The sequence below is a fragment of the Bos grunniens genome, chromosome 13 (assembly GCF_055505025.1).
Source record: "Bos grunniens cultivar Pamir isolate PY7600 chromosome 13, Bosgru_T2T1.0, whole genome shotgun sequence".
NCBI lineage: Eukaryota > Metazoa > Chordata > Mammalia > Artiodactyla > Bovidae > Bos > Bos grunniens.
Genome location: NC_141177.1, coordinates 49,733,593 through 49,748,292, shown reverse-complemented (window position 1 = coordinate 49,748,292; position 14,700 = coordinate 49,733,593). Strand labels below are relative to the sequence as shown.

Below are 14,700 nucleotides of genomic sequence, written 5' to 3'. Positions count from 1 at the left end.
TACATTCGTAAATTTTCACATATTCACATTTTCCCTAAAACAAGCAGTATCAATTTAAAAAGGGGGTTACCAGGTGTGCTTGTGATACAATTTTATTTAGAATCATCACTTTTAAGTTGAAAACCTTCATAAATGTCAAGCACCAATAAAATGTTAGTCTGAACTATGTGCTGACCAGTAAGAGAATCTTCTCTTCAGGTGCATGTAACAATTTTGCTCACTTTTAAAAGTTCAAATCTTTCTCAGATACCAAAAAATTATATCCCACTCTTTCAAGTAATTTTTTTCTTATCCTGTGTCACTAAACTATGTAATTCTCTATATTCTACTCTACTTAACCATCTATAGGAGAAATTATTAGACAAAAGGAAGCAAAATCTCCCATAAGGCTTAGTAAGTGTGGACATCTATCGTTGACTGTATGAGTCATATGAAGAGTATCTATCCTTCCTATATTCATAGGTTTCCTTGAAAAGACCTTTTTCAGTGGGGAAGAAAAGTTTAAATACAAGTATTGTTACAAGCCTTGGCTTATTAAGCTGGGATGTATGTGTGTGCTTAGTTGCTCAGTCATGACTGACAATTTGTGACTCCATGGGATTCTCCAGGCCAGAATACTGGGGTGGGTAGCCATTCCCTTCTCCAGGGGATCTTCCCAACCCAGGTCTCCTGCATTGCAGGCGGATTCTTTACCATCTGAGCCACCAGAGAAGCCCAATACTGCTGGAGTGGTAGCCTATCCCTTCTCCAGGGGAACTTCCCCACCCAGGCACTGAACCAGGGTCTCCTGCATTGCAGGCGGATTCTTTACCAGCTGAGCTACGAGGGGTGTATGTACTCCTAGATCAGTAAGGCAGTGTTCGCTGTGTGCTCAGTTGCTCAGTTGTGTCCAGCTCTTTGTAACCCCTTGGACTGCAGCCTGCCAGATTCCTCTGTCCATGGGACTCTCCAGGCACGAATACTGGAGTGGATTGCCGTTTCCTCCTCCAGGGGATCTTCCCATTGTGGGAAGCAACCTGTGTCTTTTGTGCCTCCTGCACTGGTGGGTGAATTCTTTACCACTGAGCCTCTTGGTACGAAAAGCATCTTGGAGTTTCAATTTCAGTGACAGTGGTTACAGTAACTTAGAACATTTAAGTATTAAAACACAGTATACTTTTGCTGCACAAATACAACATCTTTGTGAAATGTCAGGAAAAAAAAAAGAAGCTTCCTGCTTGCAGAGGCCTCAGTTACGTCACTCCCCAAGACCTTCCAGGGTACAAGGTGATCTTCTGGGTCCCTACGAGTACTCTGACAGAAATTTTTGAGTTGAATGGAATATTTTCATACAACCCCATTTTTTTTTTTAACTTTAGTTTGCATATGTTCTAGTTCATGAATGTATAGTCTAAAGGTACCGATGCCTGGGTTCAGGGAGGTCTGGTCTTAGTGCTGTTTACTCCCACATCTGCTGCGTGCAGGTCACAGCGCTGCTCTGTAAGCCTCTGCCAGATGAATGAGTGGCCAACTGTACAATCATGAAGTGTGGTGATGCTGCTTATCTACTCAGTGGCAAAATAAAGCTCTTTATCTCCCCCTTTCTTTTTAATGATTAAAAGGAAAGCAGCAAGAAAGCATAGGACCTGCTAGTCTTGGAATTTCAATGTTGTAAAGATTAAAACAAGTGCATTATATTTTCTCAAATGTGTCTGCATAATCAAATTAGAGTTGGAAGGAATCTAATAAAGCCCTCTAGTATAGCCTCCTTCCCAATGAAGCGTTCATTTCATATCATCCTTGGCACCAGCTCATCTCTGCTTAACCTCTTTTATTAAAAGGAGGTTACTGCCCCTGGACAGATCGGAGGAAGGCAGTCTAGTCTGGCTTTGCTGAGGGCCAGGATCTAAGTTCAGGTTCTCGCTCTGTCACATACTATGTCTATTTTCTTAACCTGTCCAAGCCTCAGTGTTTTGGTGTGTGAATAAACGTAGATGCATCCTCGCTGGACTGTTCTGCAGTTATAACAGACGATGCAGCAGAGCTCAGTGTGCCCTCAGGAGCTGTTAGTGACTCCTTAGAAGAGCACCGGGACAGAGGGTCGGCACTAAGCTAGAGTTGGCCTTCCCTGTTATGCTTGTTTCTGATGCCGCTTGGAGCTGGTCTAACACTTCCTCGACAAGCCAGACTTTGGATGTGATGAAGAGCTGTCCCAAGTATCCCTCAATTTCGCTCATGCAGGTTAAATGTGTCCAGGTCTTTCACACGTTCCTCATGGGATGTGTTCTTCAGAACTCTTACCCGCTTGTTAACTCACCTCTGAGTTTCTCCAGTTTTATCAATATCTTTCCAATGGGATGCCTGAAATGTGATTCAATACTCAAAGTGCATTGGATAAAAATTTCCAGTGGGTGTAAAACAAGGGATATGTCTTTGCATTTTTTAACATTCTTAATTATTTGATGACCTTTTTAGATTAACTACATGCTTGTTCCCTTGCTGACTAGGAAAATAAGCATCTATAGTATTGATTATTTCTGTCTTTACAGAGCACAGTGGGGATGGCAGTGGCTTTGGAGTCAGGAGGCCTGTGTCCCAGCTGAATGACTGGGGACAAGGTAAGTTCTCTGAAACTCTATTTTCTCATCAGTAAAAAAGGACAAAACAGTAGCATCTACCTCCCAGGGTTACTGTGAGAGCTGCGTGACTTAAAGCAGTTGAGTGTCCAGCAGGTGCTAGTTACCCTTACTATTATGGGAATCACCCAGTTATTTTACTGCTGCTATAAAAAAAGACTGCAGAACAATTATTCTAAAGCCAAAGTCTGTGTTAGAAAAAGCCGTGTTTCTAATTCTAACTTCATAGCTAAAGCACATCACCTCAGTTACTGACCTAGGTTAGTGTTTGTAACTACTACTACAGGAAGTTGTGCTGCTCAAAGTCTGATACATTATGCACATTGACTTTTTTCTAATGGCTAAGGTGGTGTTCAGTTGCACCTGATATAGAAGTTTTCTAGGCTGAAATGACTATCAGGCTGTGGAACAAACCCAGGTTACTTGCTGGGGAGGCTCCCTGCCTGGGTGCAGGGGCTCTTTTGCACCCTCTTTGTGGGCAGGTGCAGTGGCCTCCACACAGCTCCTTTGCACAGTTCCCATGTGCAAAGTTTATATGACAGTGACACACAGGACTCTGCAGAGGGTTCCCTTCATGGACATCAGAAGAGATCCATGCAATTCCAGGGCACATAACTTGAGGGCCCTGACCTTCAATGCCTTAAAAAGTCAGCTGCAAAAAAACCCCCAGAGTTTCCTGAAGGATATGAGGTTCATTCATTATTAGGTAATAATAATAAAAAATTAAAAAAAAAAAAGAAAAAAACAAAACTACCTGTGGTGAATGATCATTGTTTTTTTTCATTAAAAAACATTTTCCAATCTCCTATGGACTACCATTGTACAGACTATAATGAAATTGTCACAGCACTGTCTTGATAGACACTGAGGGTAAGCATTTAGAAAGTATTATGTTTATCTGGGATGACTTGGAGTAGCCCTGCTCGAAATCTCCCCCTGAAATAAACCACCAGGGAGCTGTAGACTTGGATGGTATCCACTGGGCACCCTGGGGCAGTGCTCTTTCTGAACTGCATTTTGGTGAAATATCACTGGCCTCTATGGAAGAATCTTACTTTAGAAAGAAAACACTATTGAATCCTCTGCTGTATTATTTTAAGGATATTTTTGAGGATGACGTAAATTATCTTCTGGTATTTTCTTCTTAATGATGCTCCAAGGAACAACTTTCTCTATGGACTTCAGTATCAGAAGAGAGTTGTGCTTTTTCTCTCATCTTCTGACATCTTATCCTTTTTACCTACAAATACTCTAGATTTCCATTACTAACTGTAGTTTTCTTACTTTCTAAAACCTAGGGTCTAATTTGTGGTCTCTTCTAGCATGTGCAAAGGAATTCATAGTATTCCTTTTTTTCTTTCTCGTTTTAACTTCATGCCTGTCTTGCTTTCTTTGAGAGATATAAATATGAATGGACAGCAGAGCACAGGAGTCCGTGTGCCAGGACGTGGCCTGAACCTGCCTCCTCTTTCAGAGCAGCAGCATGCTGTGAGCTTACTATAAAGCTCTTGACCACGAAAACACCTAAAGGGTTGCTGTAGATAGCACAGGCATTGTTACTTGACTGCAGCTGATTTTTGATGATCAGTGCAAGATTTTATGATTAGATATCTATTAACTTCTTGTTTCTGGACTTATATTTTAATGTTTTGTACGATCTGTGTTTCCCAACTTCATATAATTTATAGATCTGCGACTCTCTATGACTGCAATAGCACATTCATTTTTATATACAAAATCTTACTGTTTTATTACCCCAACTTCTTCAACATTAAAAAATGAATTAGCTATAATCTCTATCAACAACTTCAAATCATTTCTGGTGAGAAAGTGAAGTTGCTTAGTCGTGTCCGACTCTTTGCGACCCCGTGGACTGTAGCCTGCCAGGATCCTCCATCCATGGAATTTTCCAGGCAAGAGTACTGGAGTGGGTTGCCTTTCCTTCTCCAGGGGATCTTCCTGACTCAGGGATTGAACCTGGGTCTCCTGCATTGCAGGCAGATGCTTTACCATTTGAACCAGGGAAGCCCTCTGGTAAGAAGGGTTATTAAAAATAAATTATTGATGTAACACCTATCCTTCTCAAACTATGTTTAAAAATTGGATAGGAAGGAATACTTGTGAACTCATTCTATGAGGTCAGCATCATCCTGATATCAAAACAAAGCACACACAAAATTGCAGGCCAATATCACTGATGAATACAGATGCAAGACTCCTTGACAAAAATATTAGCCAACCAAATTGAGTAATACATTGAAACACCCAGGTATACCATGATCAGGTGGGATTCATCAAGGGATGAAGAATGGTTAAATATCTACAAATCAATGTGATATACCACATTAACAAATTGAAGGTAAAAACCATATGATAATCTAAATAGAGTCAGAAAAAGCTTTTGACAAAATTCAATATCCATTTATGATAAAAAAAAAAAAAACTCACAAAGAAATGGGTACAGAAGGAACATACCTCAATGTAATAATGACCATGTATGATAAGCCCATAGCTAACATCATACTCAATGGTGAAAAGCTGAAAGCATTTCCTCTAAGATCAGGAACAAGACTAAGATATCTACTCTCACTACTTTTATTCAACAAGGTATTGGAAGTCCTAGCCACAGTAGTCAGATAAGAAAAAGAAATAAAAGAATCCAAATTGAAAAAGAAGAAGTAAAACTGTCACTGTTTACAGATATGATACTATATACATAGACAATTCTAAAGATGCCGCTAAAAACCTACTAGAGCTCATCAACGAATTTGGTAAAGTTGCCAGATATGAAATTAATGTAGAAATCTGTTGAATTTCTCGACATTAATAATAAGAACGAACAATTAAGAAAATAGGTTTAATGATTCTGTATCAATTCATTCTGCTTATTCAATGTAATTCCTATCAAAATGCCAATGCATTTTTCACAGAACTAGAATAAATAACTCTTGAAATTTGCATGGAAACATAAAAGATGCCAAATAGCCAAAACAATCTTGAAAAAGAACAAAAGTGGAGGTATCACATGCCTCAATTTCAAACTATGCTGCAAAGCTACAGTCATTTAGCATGGTGTTGGCACAAAAGCAGATTAATAGATCTATGGAACATAACAGAAACCACAGAAATGAACTCGTAAGGGTGGTTAACCTATGGCAATATACAGTGGGGGAAAAAGACCCTTCAATAACTGGTGTTGGGAAAACTGGACAGCTACACTCTCTCATACTACGCACAAAAGTAAATTTCAGATTAAAGATCTGAAACCATAAAACTTCCAGAAAAAAACACAGGCAATAAGCTCTTTGACATAGATCTCAGTAATATAATTTTTTTTATATGTCTCCTCAGGAAAGGGGAATAAAAGCAAAAATAAACAAAGGGGACTACATCAAACTTAAAGACTTTTGTATAGACAAAACTATGAACAAACTGAAAAGGCCACCTACTGAATAGAAGATAGGGGTTAATATGCAAAATGTCCAAGGAACTCGTACAACTCAAAATCAAAAGATACAACCCAATTAAAAATGGGCTGAGAATCTGAACAGATATATTTATCCAAAAAATACTTATAGAAGCCAACAGTCACATGAAAAGATGCTCAACATCATTAATACGATATCCCCATACACCTGTCAGAATGACTATTACACACACACAAAAAAGTATTGGCAAGACTGTGGAGAGAAGGGAACCCTAGGTCACTGTGGGTGAGGATGTAAATTGGTACAGCCACTATGGAAAATGGTATACAGATTTCTCAACAAACTAAAAAGAAAACTACCTTTTAATCCAGCAATTCCAGTTCTGAGTATTCATCCAAAGAAAATGAAAACACTGCTTTGAAAAGATTATATATACAGCCCTGTATATATAATACATTTCAATGCATTCACTGCAGCATTATCTACAATAGCCAAGATAAGTCAAATCATGCTGCTTATACAGTGCTATATGTCAGTTATATCTCAATAAAGCTGGAAAAAAAAAGTAGTACAGGAAAAATATCCATTGGATATATGCTAATATAATGTTAACTTATATATATATATATATATATATATGAAATTGATGAAAATTGTTCAGTAGCACAGGAGCTAAGAAACAGGATCCTGATGCAGATGCCAAAAGACAGCTTTGTTTTCCAGACACATTAACGTATAAAATTTTTTAAAAATGTATGAATCTCAGTTTGAGCATGTTTTAAGAGGTAACATTTTTTAGCCCTCAATGAGCAATTCAGCACAACTTCTATTAATGCAGTTCCAAAATAAAACACACGTATCACAAAGCCACCCAACCGTACTTTTTTTGCAGGATATTTGTAAAATCTATGAATAATTGTCAATATAATAATTTTCACAAAACAAGGATGTGCAGAAATCCATAATTTCCCACTCATTAGTTAACAGTTGTCTTTCATTGAAATTATTTCATATTAAATAATGCATCAAAATTAACCGGGAGACAGGGTTCATAATGCGATGTGAATTTTCTTGGTTGCTTTTGGGTAAGTAAAGCCTCCAAAAAAAGGCAAACAGAGCTCTCTTTGTAAGTCTCTAAAATTGACATAATATTTTTACCAGGTATTAATGTTCACTTTTCATGTGAAGCTATAGCTGCTGAGTAGTGCAGAACTGAGGGTGAGATGGGGGAAGCCCTTTTCCGTGAAACCCCCTCTCGTGCCACAGTTCCCACCCCTCCTCGTGCTGCCCTCTCCCACAATCCCCACGGTGCACCATGCCATTTCCTATCTTGAGTTCCATCTCTCCTCTTACGGAAAGAACATCTTCATCTCCTCCTTTCCTTGTGCACACGCTTTATCATTCCCTGTTAACTGTGCAACAGAGGCAATGAAATGAACATTCACTGAAAAGCTCATGTCTCAGGTTGTACATCTTGTAAAACGCTATATTCTTATTAGGAAATTCAAAGTGTGTCCTCTTAGCTTGATATACTTTAGCCAAAGAGTCAGATCCCAATAAAATACCGTTTATAAGCAGAAAATGTCTCAATATTAGTGTTTATCCCAAAACCACTGCAGAGTTTGTAACCATATGTGTAGCTCACATGTGATATTAATTTACTATCATAATCACTATGATATTCAAGGTAGACAAAGAAAACAAATATTTACCACTGTGGATTCTTAAGTGCTCTTTTAGATGGTGTTTGTATTTGAAAGCTTTTCCACATTCAGTGCACTTGAATTTACGATTACCCCCAGACTGCGTCACATGTCTCTGTAAGAAAGAATTGGTATTTTATTTATAAAGCAAAAAATCTTTAGACATAAAGAACATCCAATCTGCTAAAAGTAATGTTTGGGTGGTTCTTTTGTTTCTTAAAGGCCTCAAATCGTAGCAGTCACAAAAATCTAACGCTAAATGTTACCAAAAAGGAAGAGGACAGTGGCAACAGAATTTTGACATAAAGGAAAATCTCCACTTCCCAGTTTAAAGAATCAGAATCACTCTATGATGCAATATAGCATTTAGCAAAAATATGTACTTGACCGGGAACTAGAGATGATTTCCCTCTCCTGCACTCTAATTGACAGGTAAAGAAACCATGGTCCAGAATGTCCAGGAATCTGTCTCAAGCACACTTAACTAAACAGAAGAACAAGGTCTCCTGAACAGAAGAAAAGGCTGGGGCTTTTTCAGGACTTTATCCTCTCTAGTAAGTTTGGTATTTCCAAAATCTTAATCTGATGATTTAAAAAATACTTCCCTCTTTTCAGTCAAATATGGATTACTGTAATAGCTTTCTGTCTGGTTTATCAAACTCCCACTTTTACATACTTCGAATTAATTCTGCACCCTTTATTCATCTTACAAAAGCAGTGTTTGAACTGAATTATGCGATATTCTACTCATAAATTTCTAGAGGATTCCTGTTCACCCATGGGCACAGATTCTAAGGCTACAGATGCCAGGTTTCTAGCCCTGAGTTTCCAGGCTTCTTCAGCAGGAGTCCACATCTCATCATCCAGTGAGTCCCACCTTCTGCAATACACCGCTCTTCACCTCCCTGCTCCCACTGATACCATCCCTTACTTCCTGGCTACGTTTCCCCTTAATTGTGACTATTAAGACTCTACCCATCGTTCAAAGGCTCCAGTTCTGCTTGTTCTATGTTCTCCCAAACTGCAATCTCCCTTCTGTCCTTCACACAGGAAGGACAGAGGATGAGCGTGAAGTATGTGTCAGGCTCTACTTCACCCAAACCCCTGGCTTTGAAATTGAATACATGGCGCCAACTCCAAATAGCTCTCTCTAGGTCTCTCCTCTCTCCATTCCAGACTCTCACAGCTTCCTCGACGTCCCCCCTGAACAGTGACAGGCATCTGCTAAGAGGACTACACTGACCTCTTCATTTCTCTCCTGGAAATTAGCTCCTCCTCTCCTGTTTTTTGGGGGCTTAATCCACCTGCAGTGCAGGAGACCAAGGTTCGATCCCTGGGTGGGGAGGATCAAATGGCTACTCACTGCAGTATTCTTGCCTGGAGAATTCCATGGACAGAGGAGCCTGATGGGCTAGTCCATGGGGGTCACAAAGAGTTGGACACAACTGAGTAACTAACACTTACTTACTCCTGTTTCTTACCTTTGTGAGTAAACCCCTCATTTATCTGATCATTGCTTAGGCCCTAATTTGGAGGAATCCTGGTCCCTCTCTTTCCCTGATACCCTTATCCAATCCCTCAGCAAGCCAGCCTACAGCCACCATCCTCATGACGTCACATCTGTCACACCAGTGCCTCTGGCCTGGGTTACAGCCACAGCCCTTAAGTGTGCTTCCTGCTTCCTTCTCGTTTCTCTCGATCTACTCTCCAACCCACAGATCACCTGGCCTTAAAAATAAGCCATAAACACAAAATTCAGTATCTTTCAAATGCTTCCCTATAATACTTTAGAGTAAAATCACAGGCCTTAGCCACGGCTCATACAAGAGGCCTCATCATCTGCCTCCTCCCTACCCAGCCTCTTCATCTTTCTCCCCTTTGTGCACCCTGGCTGCCTGCTGTTCCTTGGCTTCTGCCTGAGGCCTTCACGCTCCTCTGCTCCCTCTGCACAGAAGGCCCTTCTCCCAGTCATTCTGTGACTGGCTCCCTCACTTCACCCAAGTCCAGGTTCAGATGTCCTAGTCTCAGAAAGGTCTCTACTCTATTAAAAAAAAAAAAAAAAAGCAGCTTCCGCCACTTTCTATCCTCTTTGCTTTGTCTTCTTCATTCTACCTGTGTTTATATTTTACATCTGTTTTCTCTCACCTATAAGACACTCCCGCTACTGTCAGGGACTTGCTCATTTTCACTACTGTGTCTTAAACACCTACAACAGGCCTTACACAGAATCAAAACTCAGATATCTGTTGCATGAATAAGACAACCTGGAAATGCTTACCTTGATTTCCAGAGGCCAGCGAGGTGGACGCTCTGCCTCCTAACCTAAACGGTTCCCAATTATACCCCTCATGTTGCTGGCCTCCACATTCTATCACGGCTCCTTTCTGACCTTGGTCTGACCACATATTTCACATATGAAACTGACCGGCTACCTTTACCTCCCTCAGAGAAAGCCTCACACACACAGTGGCCTTCGTGATCATCAGAGATCTTACGACTTATTTTTCTCACAGCATCTCTGGCTTTCCCTCCAGTTCTCTCTGTCCTTTGAGGCTCCTTCGACAAGGGCCCTTGGGGTGGAGAGGATGTGGGGGCAGCAGTTGCAGGATAGCTCTGCTCCCAAATGTCACCTGAACAGCTCCTGTCCCAGGGCTTGTCTACACTGTGGTCATGTCCCCAGGGCCTGGCTACCCTGTGGCCACGTCCCCAGGGCCTGGCTACCCTGTGGCCACGTCCCCAGGGCCTGGCTACCCTGTGGCCACGTCCTCAGGGCCTGTCTACACTGTGGCCACATCCCCAGGGCTCGTCTACACTGTGGCCACATCCCCAGGGCCTGTCTACACTGGCATCAGGCCCCCAGGGCTCGTCTACACTGTGGCCATGTCCCCAGGGCCTGTCTACACTGGGTCACGTCCCCAGGGCCCACCCACACTGTGGTCAGGTCAGGACACTGGGGTGCCAAGAGCATGCTTCTGTTCTGTCTCTGATGAGACCCATTCAGGGCAGATGAGAAGATGGGGTTTGTCTTCTGTGGGTGAGTTTCCTCCTCGTGGCACTTACTCCCACCCCAAGTGCTCCTTTGTGGACTGAAGCACTGACCTCCCCAAGGAAAAGCTGGCCCTGTGCTCATCATGCCTGCCTGTACACTCCACACCCCATGATTTCATGAGTACTGTCACCAGGGTCCTGGGGAGACAGGCTGACCCATTCTCATCACTGTTTCTCTTACAGATTTTGGCGTGGTTTTTGGTTGAGCCATCATAGCCAAGAGGGTAACTCGCGCTCTCTGGGGTCAGTGACGTGGGTACACATGGAGCAGACTCTTACACTCAGGTAACAGGTATTCCTGTTATATATCTGTCTTTTGACAGAAGAGACTGAACATGTGCCCCAAGCACAGCACACACCTTCAACATACCATGTGCTGCTGAACACTTATTTGATTTTTAAATCTAGATTAACCAGATATTGATTTGATTATTTACAGTTGACCTTACAAAAGCAGAACTGGCAAAAACGTTTCTGACTTTAATCCTTAAGTTCAGAGCCAGCAACGTAACTTAAGGATAGTCTTGGTTTATACTTCTAGAAATTGAGGCAAAGTGACATAGAAACAGAATGAAACCATATGAAAAATTGAGTCCTCAGATTAAAAATGATTCAGTCTAAACTTTAGATTCTTAAGAGGCAACTTCCCTTACATGGGAAAAAGCCACAGTAGCTTATATGATGATAATCGGTGTTTCACGAAAAATTAAACTTGATTATTGTTTGATTTTCTCCTCTACTTGGTCAGTAGTAAGTCATGTGGTTTATTAAATGGTATTTATTTTTCTACATTGAACATTTTAGTAGAATGCATCTTGAAATCCAGTTATAAACTTGACATATTTGTTATGATATAAGCAAAATAAATGAGTTGAAAGGGACCTTGTCTGAAAAGAAATGTAGTCACTTCTAAAATAGTGTTCATAGTTGTTTACATGTGCATTTAAACTCAGAAATGACCCGATCATCCAAACGAATAATCACTGTCCTTTTTACAAGGCTGCAGGCCAGACACTGTCTGGTACAGCCCCTTAATCTTTCAGTGTGTGAGAGCCTGCCTTCCACGGAGCGAGGAGTTCTCGGTGTGGACAGTGGGTGAATCTGAGTCATGCCACTTACCTGCTCTCGTCCTGATTTGTGGGAGGTCATGTGGCGCTCGAGCTGGGTTCTGTATGCAAACGTGTAACTGCACAGGGAGCAGCTGAAGTTGTCTTCGTTCTTCTCGTGGCGATACTTAATGTGTTCTTTCAGAGAGGTAAAGCGTTTATATCCTCTGTCACAGTACGGACAGGTGAGCAACTGGGAAAATGCATCTGGTGTTCCTGTGAAACAAGGATCGTACGTTTTAAAGATGTTCCCAAAGTAGCACCAAAGCGCCCACCGAGGCCCTCTGCTGTGTGCCAGATATTGTGCTTTGTAGCTGATCCTCAAAACCAACACACTGATGTGTCTCTGTTTTATAAAGAGAGGACGTGATGCCCAGAAAAGGTTAAATTACTTCCAAGTCACACAGCCTGTGAACAATGAAGTTGAGAGTCAAATGCAAGCTGACTTTAAAGTCTCATATCTTTTTCACTAAAACGTAATTCTTCCCTTCTTTTGTGTGGTTAATTAGACAAAACAAAAGCAAAATTATAATGCAGGTTATCGTTGTGAATGTATACACATGAAAGGGGTTTGGTACACAATAACCATCTTTCTACAAAGGTAACAATGTCATCATTAGTTATTGAATGTTCATTCTTTCAAATTTGAAAAATGTCACTACAGTCATCAGAGAGTAAGTAGCATACAGTTAGAGCACGTTTCTAAGGCTCCCCTGCAGGTGAGTGTGGAGGACGTATTGTAGGAGGTGTGAGGAGCCGTGGGGGCTGGACTGAGGCTGGCCACTGAGATGCCCCTGCATCTTCGTGTTCTTTCCCCTCCCGAGACACACCAGCACACTTCTTGTTTAGTTTCAGATGGATGACTATTAGGATAGCTTTCAGAAAATAAGCCATTCTAGATAAACTGTAGTTCAGAGAATGAACTACATATTTTTAATACATGGAAACATCTAAGCCTGCCAATCTTAAAATGTAATATCACTTGGCCAATATTATTTAACTACATTTCTATATTGGATTTACTTCTTCAAAGAAAAAAGTTCCTAAGTCACATCTTGCTATAAATGTTATCTTAACTTTATTTTTAATTTCTTATAGAAAAACAGACTACCAGAGAAAATGTCATAATCTTTACTTCATCAAGCTGTCACTGTTATTGAAATTCAAGTCCATATAAATTAAATGTCTTATTCAAGGACAAGCCTGCAATGAACAGGCTGAACACCTGACTCTACATAGCTAAGTACACTGAAATATATATCAAATATATGAATAAAGTCAAACAACCAAGACCCCAAAGTTTATGATGGTATCTTCCGTTATCAGCTAGCAAGGTACCTGGAACCAGAGACTTTTCCACTGGTGATGACTCTGACATGACCCACTTCTCTGGGGACTAGACTAGCCCTGTGAGGACATTTGGGGGGAATCATGCTGTGTTCTAACGACTTCCTGTTTGTACAGTGTTTGGGACACTCCCCTCGCCTGGCGATGCTGCTGCTCTCGGCTGGTTCCAGGGGCTGAGGTCAGAGGCCCCGTGACAGGTGTTTTATCGTCAGCACCACAATCGGTTTGCTTCCACCAGTTAAGCTGCCCTGAACTCCTGTGTCATAAGCTGTCTGCTCGGCATTTCATTCTATTTTCTTGTCTTCATGATTAATTCTTGTAATTAATGTACAAAATACTAATAATTTTATAAAATGGCAAGTTGCTCATATTTAAACAGCAAGTTCTTTTCATAAATATCTATTGAATGTTCTCACACATATGAGATATGAACTTATTTTAGGCCAACAGCATAAAACAATGAAAAATAAATATTTAACATTATAAGTTTATAGAATGAACAGGTTTAAAAGTTAAAATTTTTGTTTTTGTTTTTAAAAAAGTTTTTTTTAAAACTCACCTTTTAGCAATGAAGACCTTTAAGGAATAGATGTTTCTTTTTAGAATTCCTATAATACACCTATGGTAGGAATTCAGTACTAAAAAATCCACCCTATGTCTGACCACTTTTCGAACTATAATTTCTTTATGAGTCTGTGATCATTTATGAATCTGTGACCATAAATAAACTTACTTAAAAAACATTTTAAATTTCTGTGTCTTAAACTTCCTTTAGTGGCAGACTGATACAAAACCTGTGAAAAAACCTCCTTGATTTGTTCCCACTGAACCAGAATTTTGATAAATCAACCTGCTGGAATAAAGCTCCCCTGTTTACAACTTATGAAGTACAGGATGGTATGTTTAATTTACTAAAACAGTAAAAACCTAAGTGCTTCTGAAGATAATTACTTTTTCATGGCAAGAGATGTTGCTGGTGTGACAGCATACCTACTGTGGAATACTGTATTAGCAGTTAAACTACATTACATACCTGAAGGTAGTGAATACCTGAATGAAAAACACTGTATACTTCAAATGTTGTACTGATTCAGAATGACTAAGGCTCCAATTCTTATGGGACTTAACTGCACTGATTTGTTACAATGGACTTTACAAAGCTGAGTTTTCATTATTTCACTGAGGCTTTTTGAAATCCTGTTACATAATAATTTTACATGTTTATAAACATCTGTATTTTAAGGTTTTATATTTCCCTTTCATATTTATTGTAACCTACTGCTTCTTCAGGTGAAATGTTAACACATTTTCTTTAAGAGAAAAAAAAAAAAATCCAGGAAACAAACAAACAAAAAAAACAGTAGGCAAGCAGGCCCTACAGAATTATGATGCTAATAACTCTGGACTCGACAAATCTGCAAATAGATCAACAGTGTCCTCAGGCTAACTATCA

General features: G+C 40.2%; 1 protein-coding gene and 1 long non-coding RNA gene across 15 annotated transcripts in view; one reads left to right on the top strand and one right to left on the bottom strand.

Annotated features, from left to right (window-relative positions):
• LOC147360965 (uncharacterized) overlaps positions 1–13,501 on the top strand; it is a 66,888-nt gene extending 53,387 nt beyond the window's left edge. Inside the window, exons 3-6 of one of the 5 annotated variants that reach the window (XR_015139531.1) lie at positions 2,529–2,597; positions 8,179–8,300; positions 10,978–11,079; positions 11,794–11,952. This is a non-coding gene — a long non-coding RNA (uncharacterized LOC147360965). Of the gene's footprint in view, positions 1–2,528; positions 2,598–4,012; positions 4,458–8,178; positions 8,301–10,977; positions 11,087–11,793; positions 11,953–13,364 lie in introns of those variants that run through there. The other 4 variants (XR_015139533.1, XR_015139534.1, XR_015139535.1 and 1 more) reach the window with 4 other exon arrangements.
• ZEB1 (zinc finger E-box binding homeobox 1) overlaps positions 1–14,700 on the bottom strand; it is a 196,872-nt gene that overhangs the window by 6,691 nt on the left and 175,481 nt on the right. For all 10 annotated transcript variants that reach the window (XM_086334045.1, XM_086334048.1, XM_086334047.1 and 7 more), the window contains 2 exons: positions 11,914–12,116; positions 7,756–7,861 (listed from right to left, as the gene is read on the bottom strand). In XM_086334045.1, the coding sequence (XP_086190171.1) occupies positions 7,756–7,861; positions 11,914–11,943 (136 nt within the window). In that variant the 5' untranslated portion in view covers positions 11,944–12,116. The remainder of the gene's footprint in view (positions 1–7,755; positions 7,862–11,913; positions 12,117–14,700) is intronic.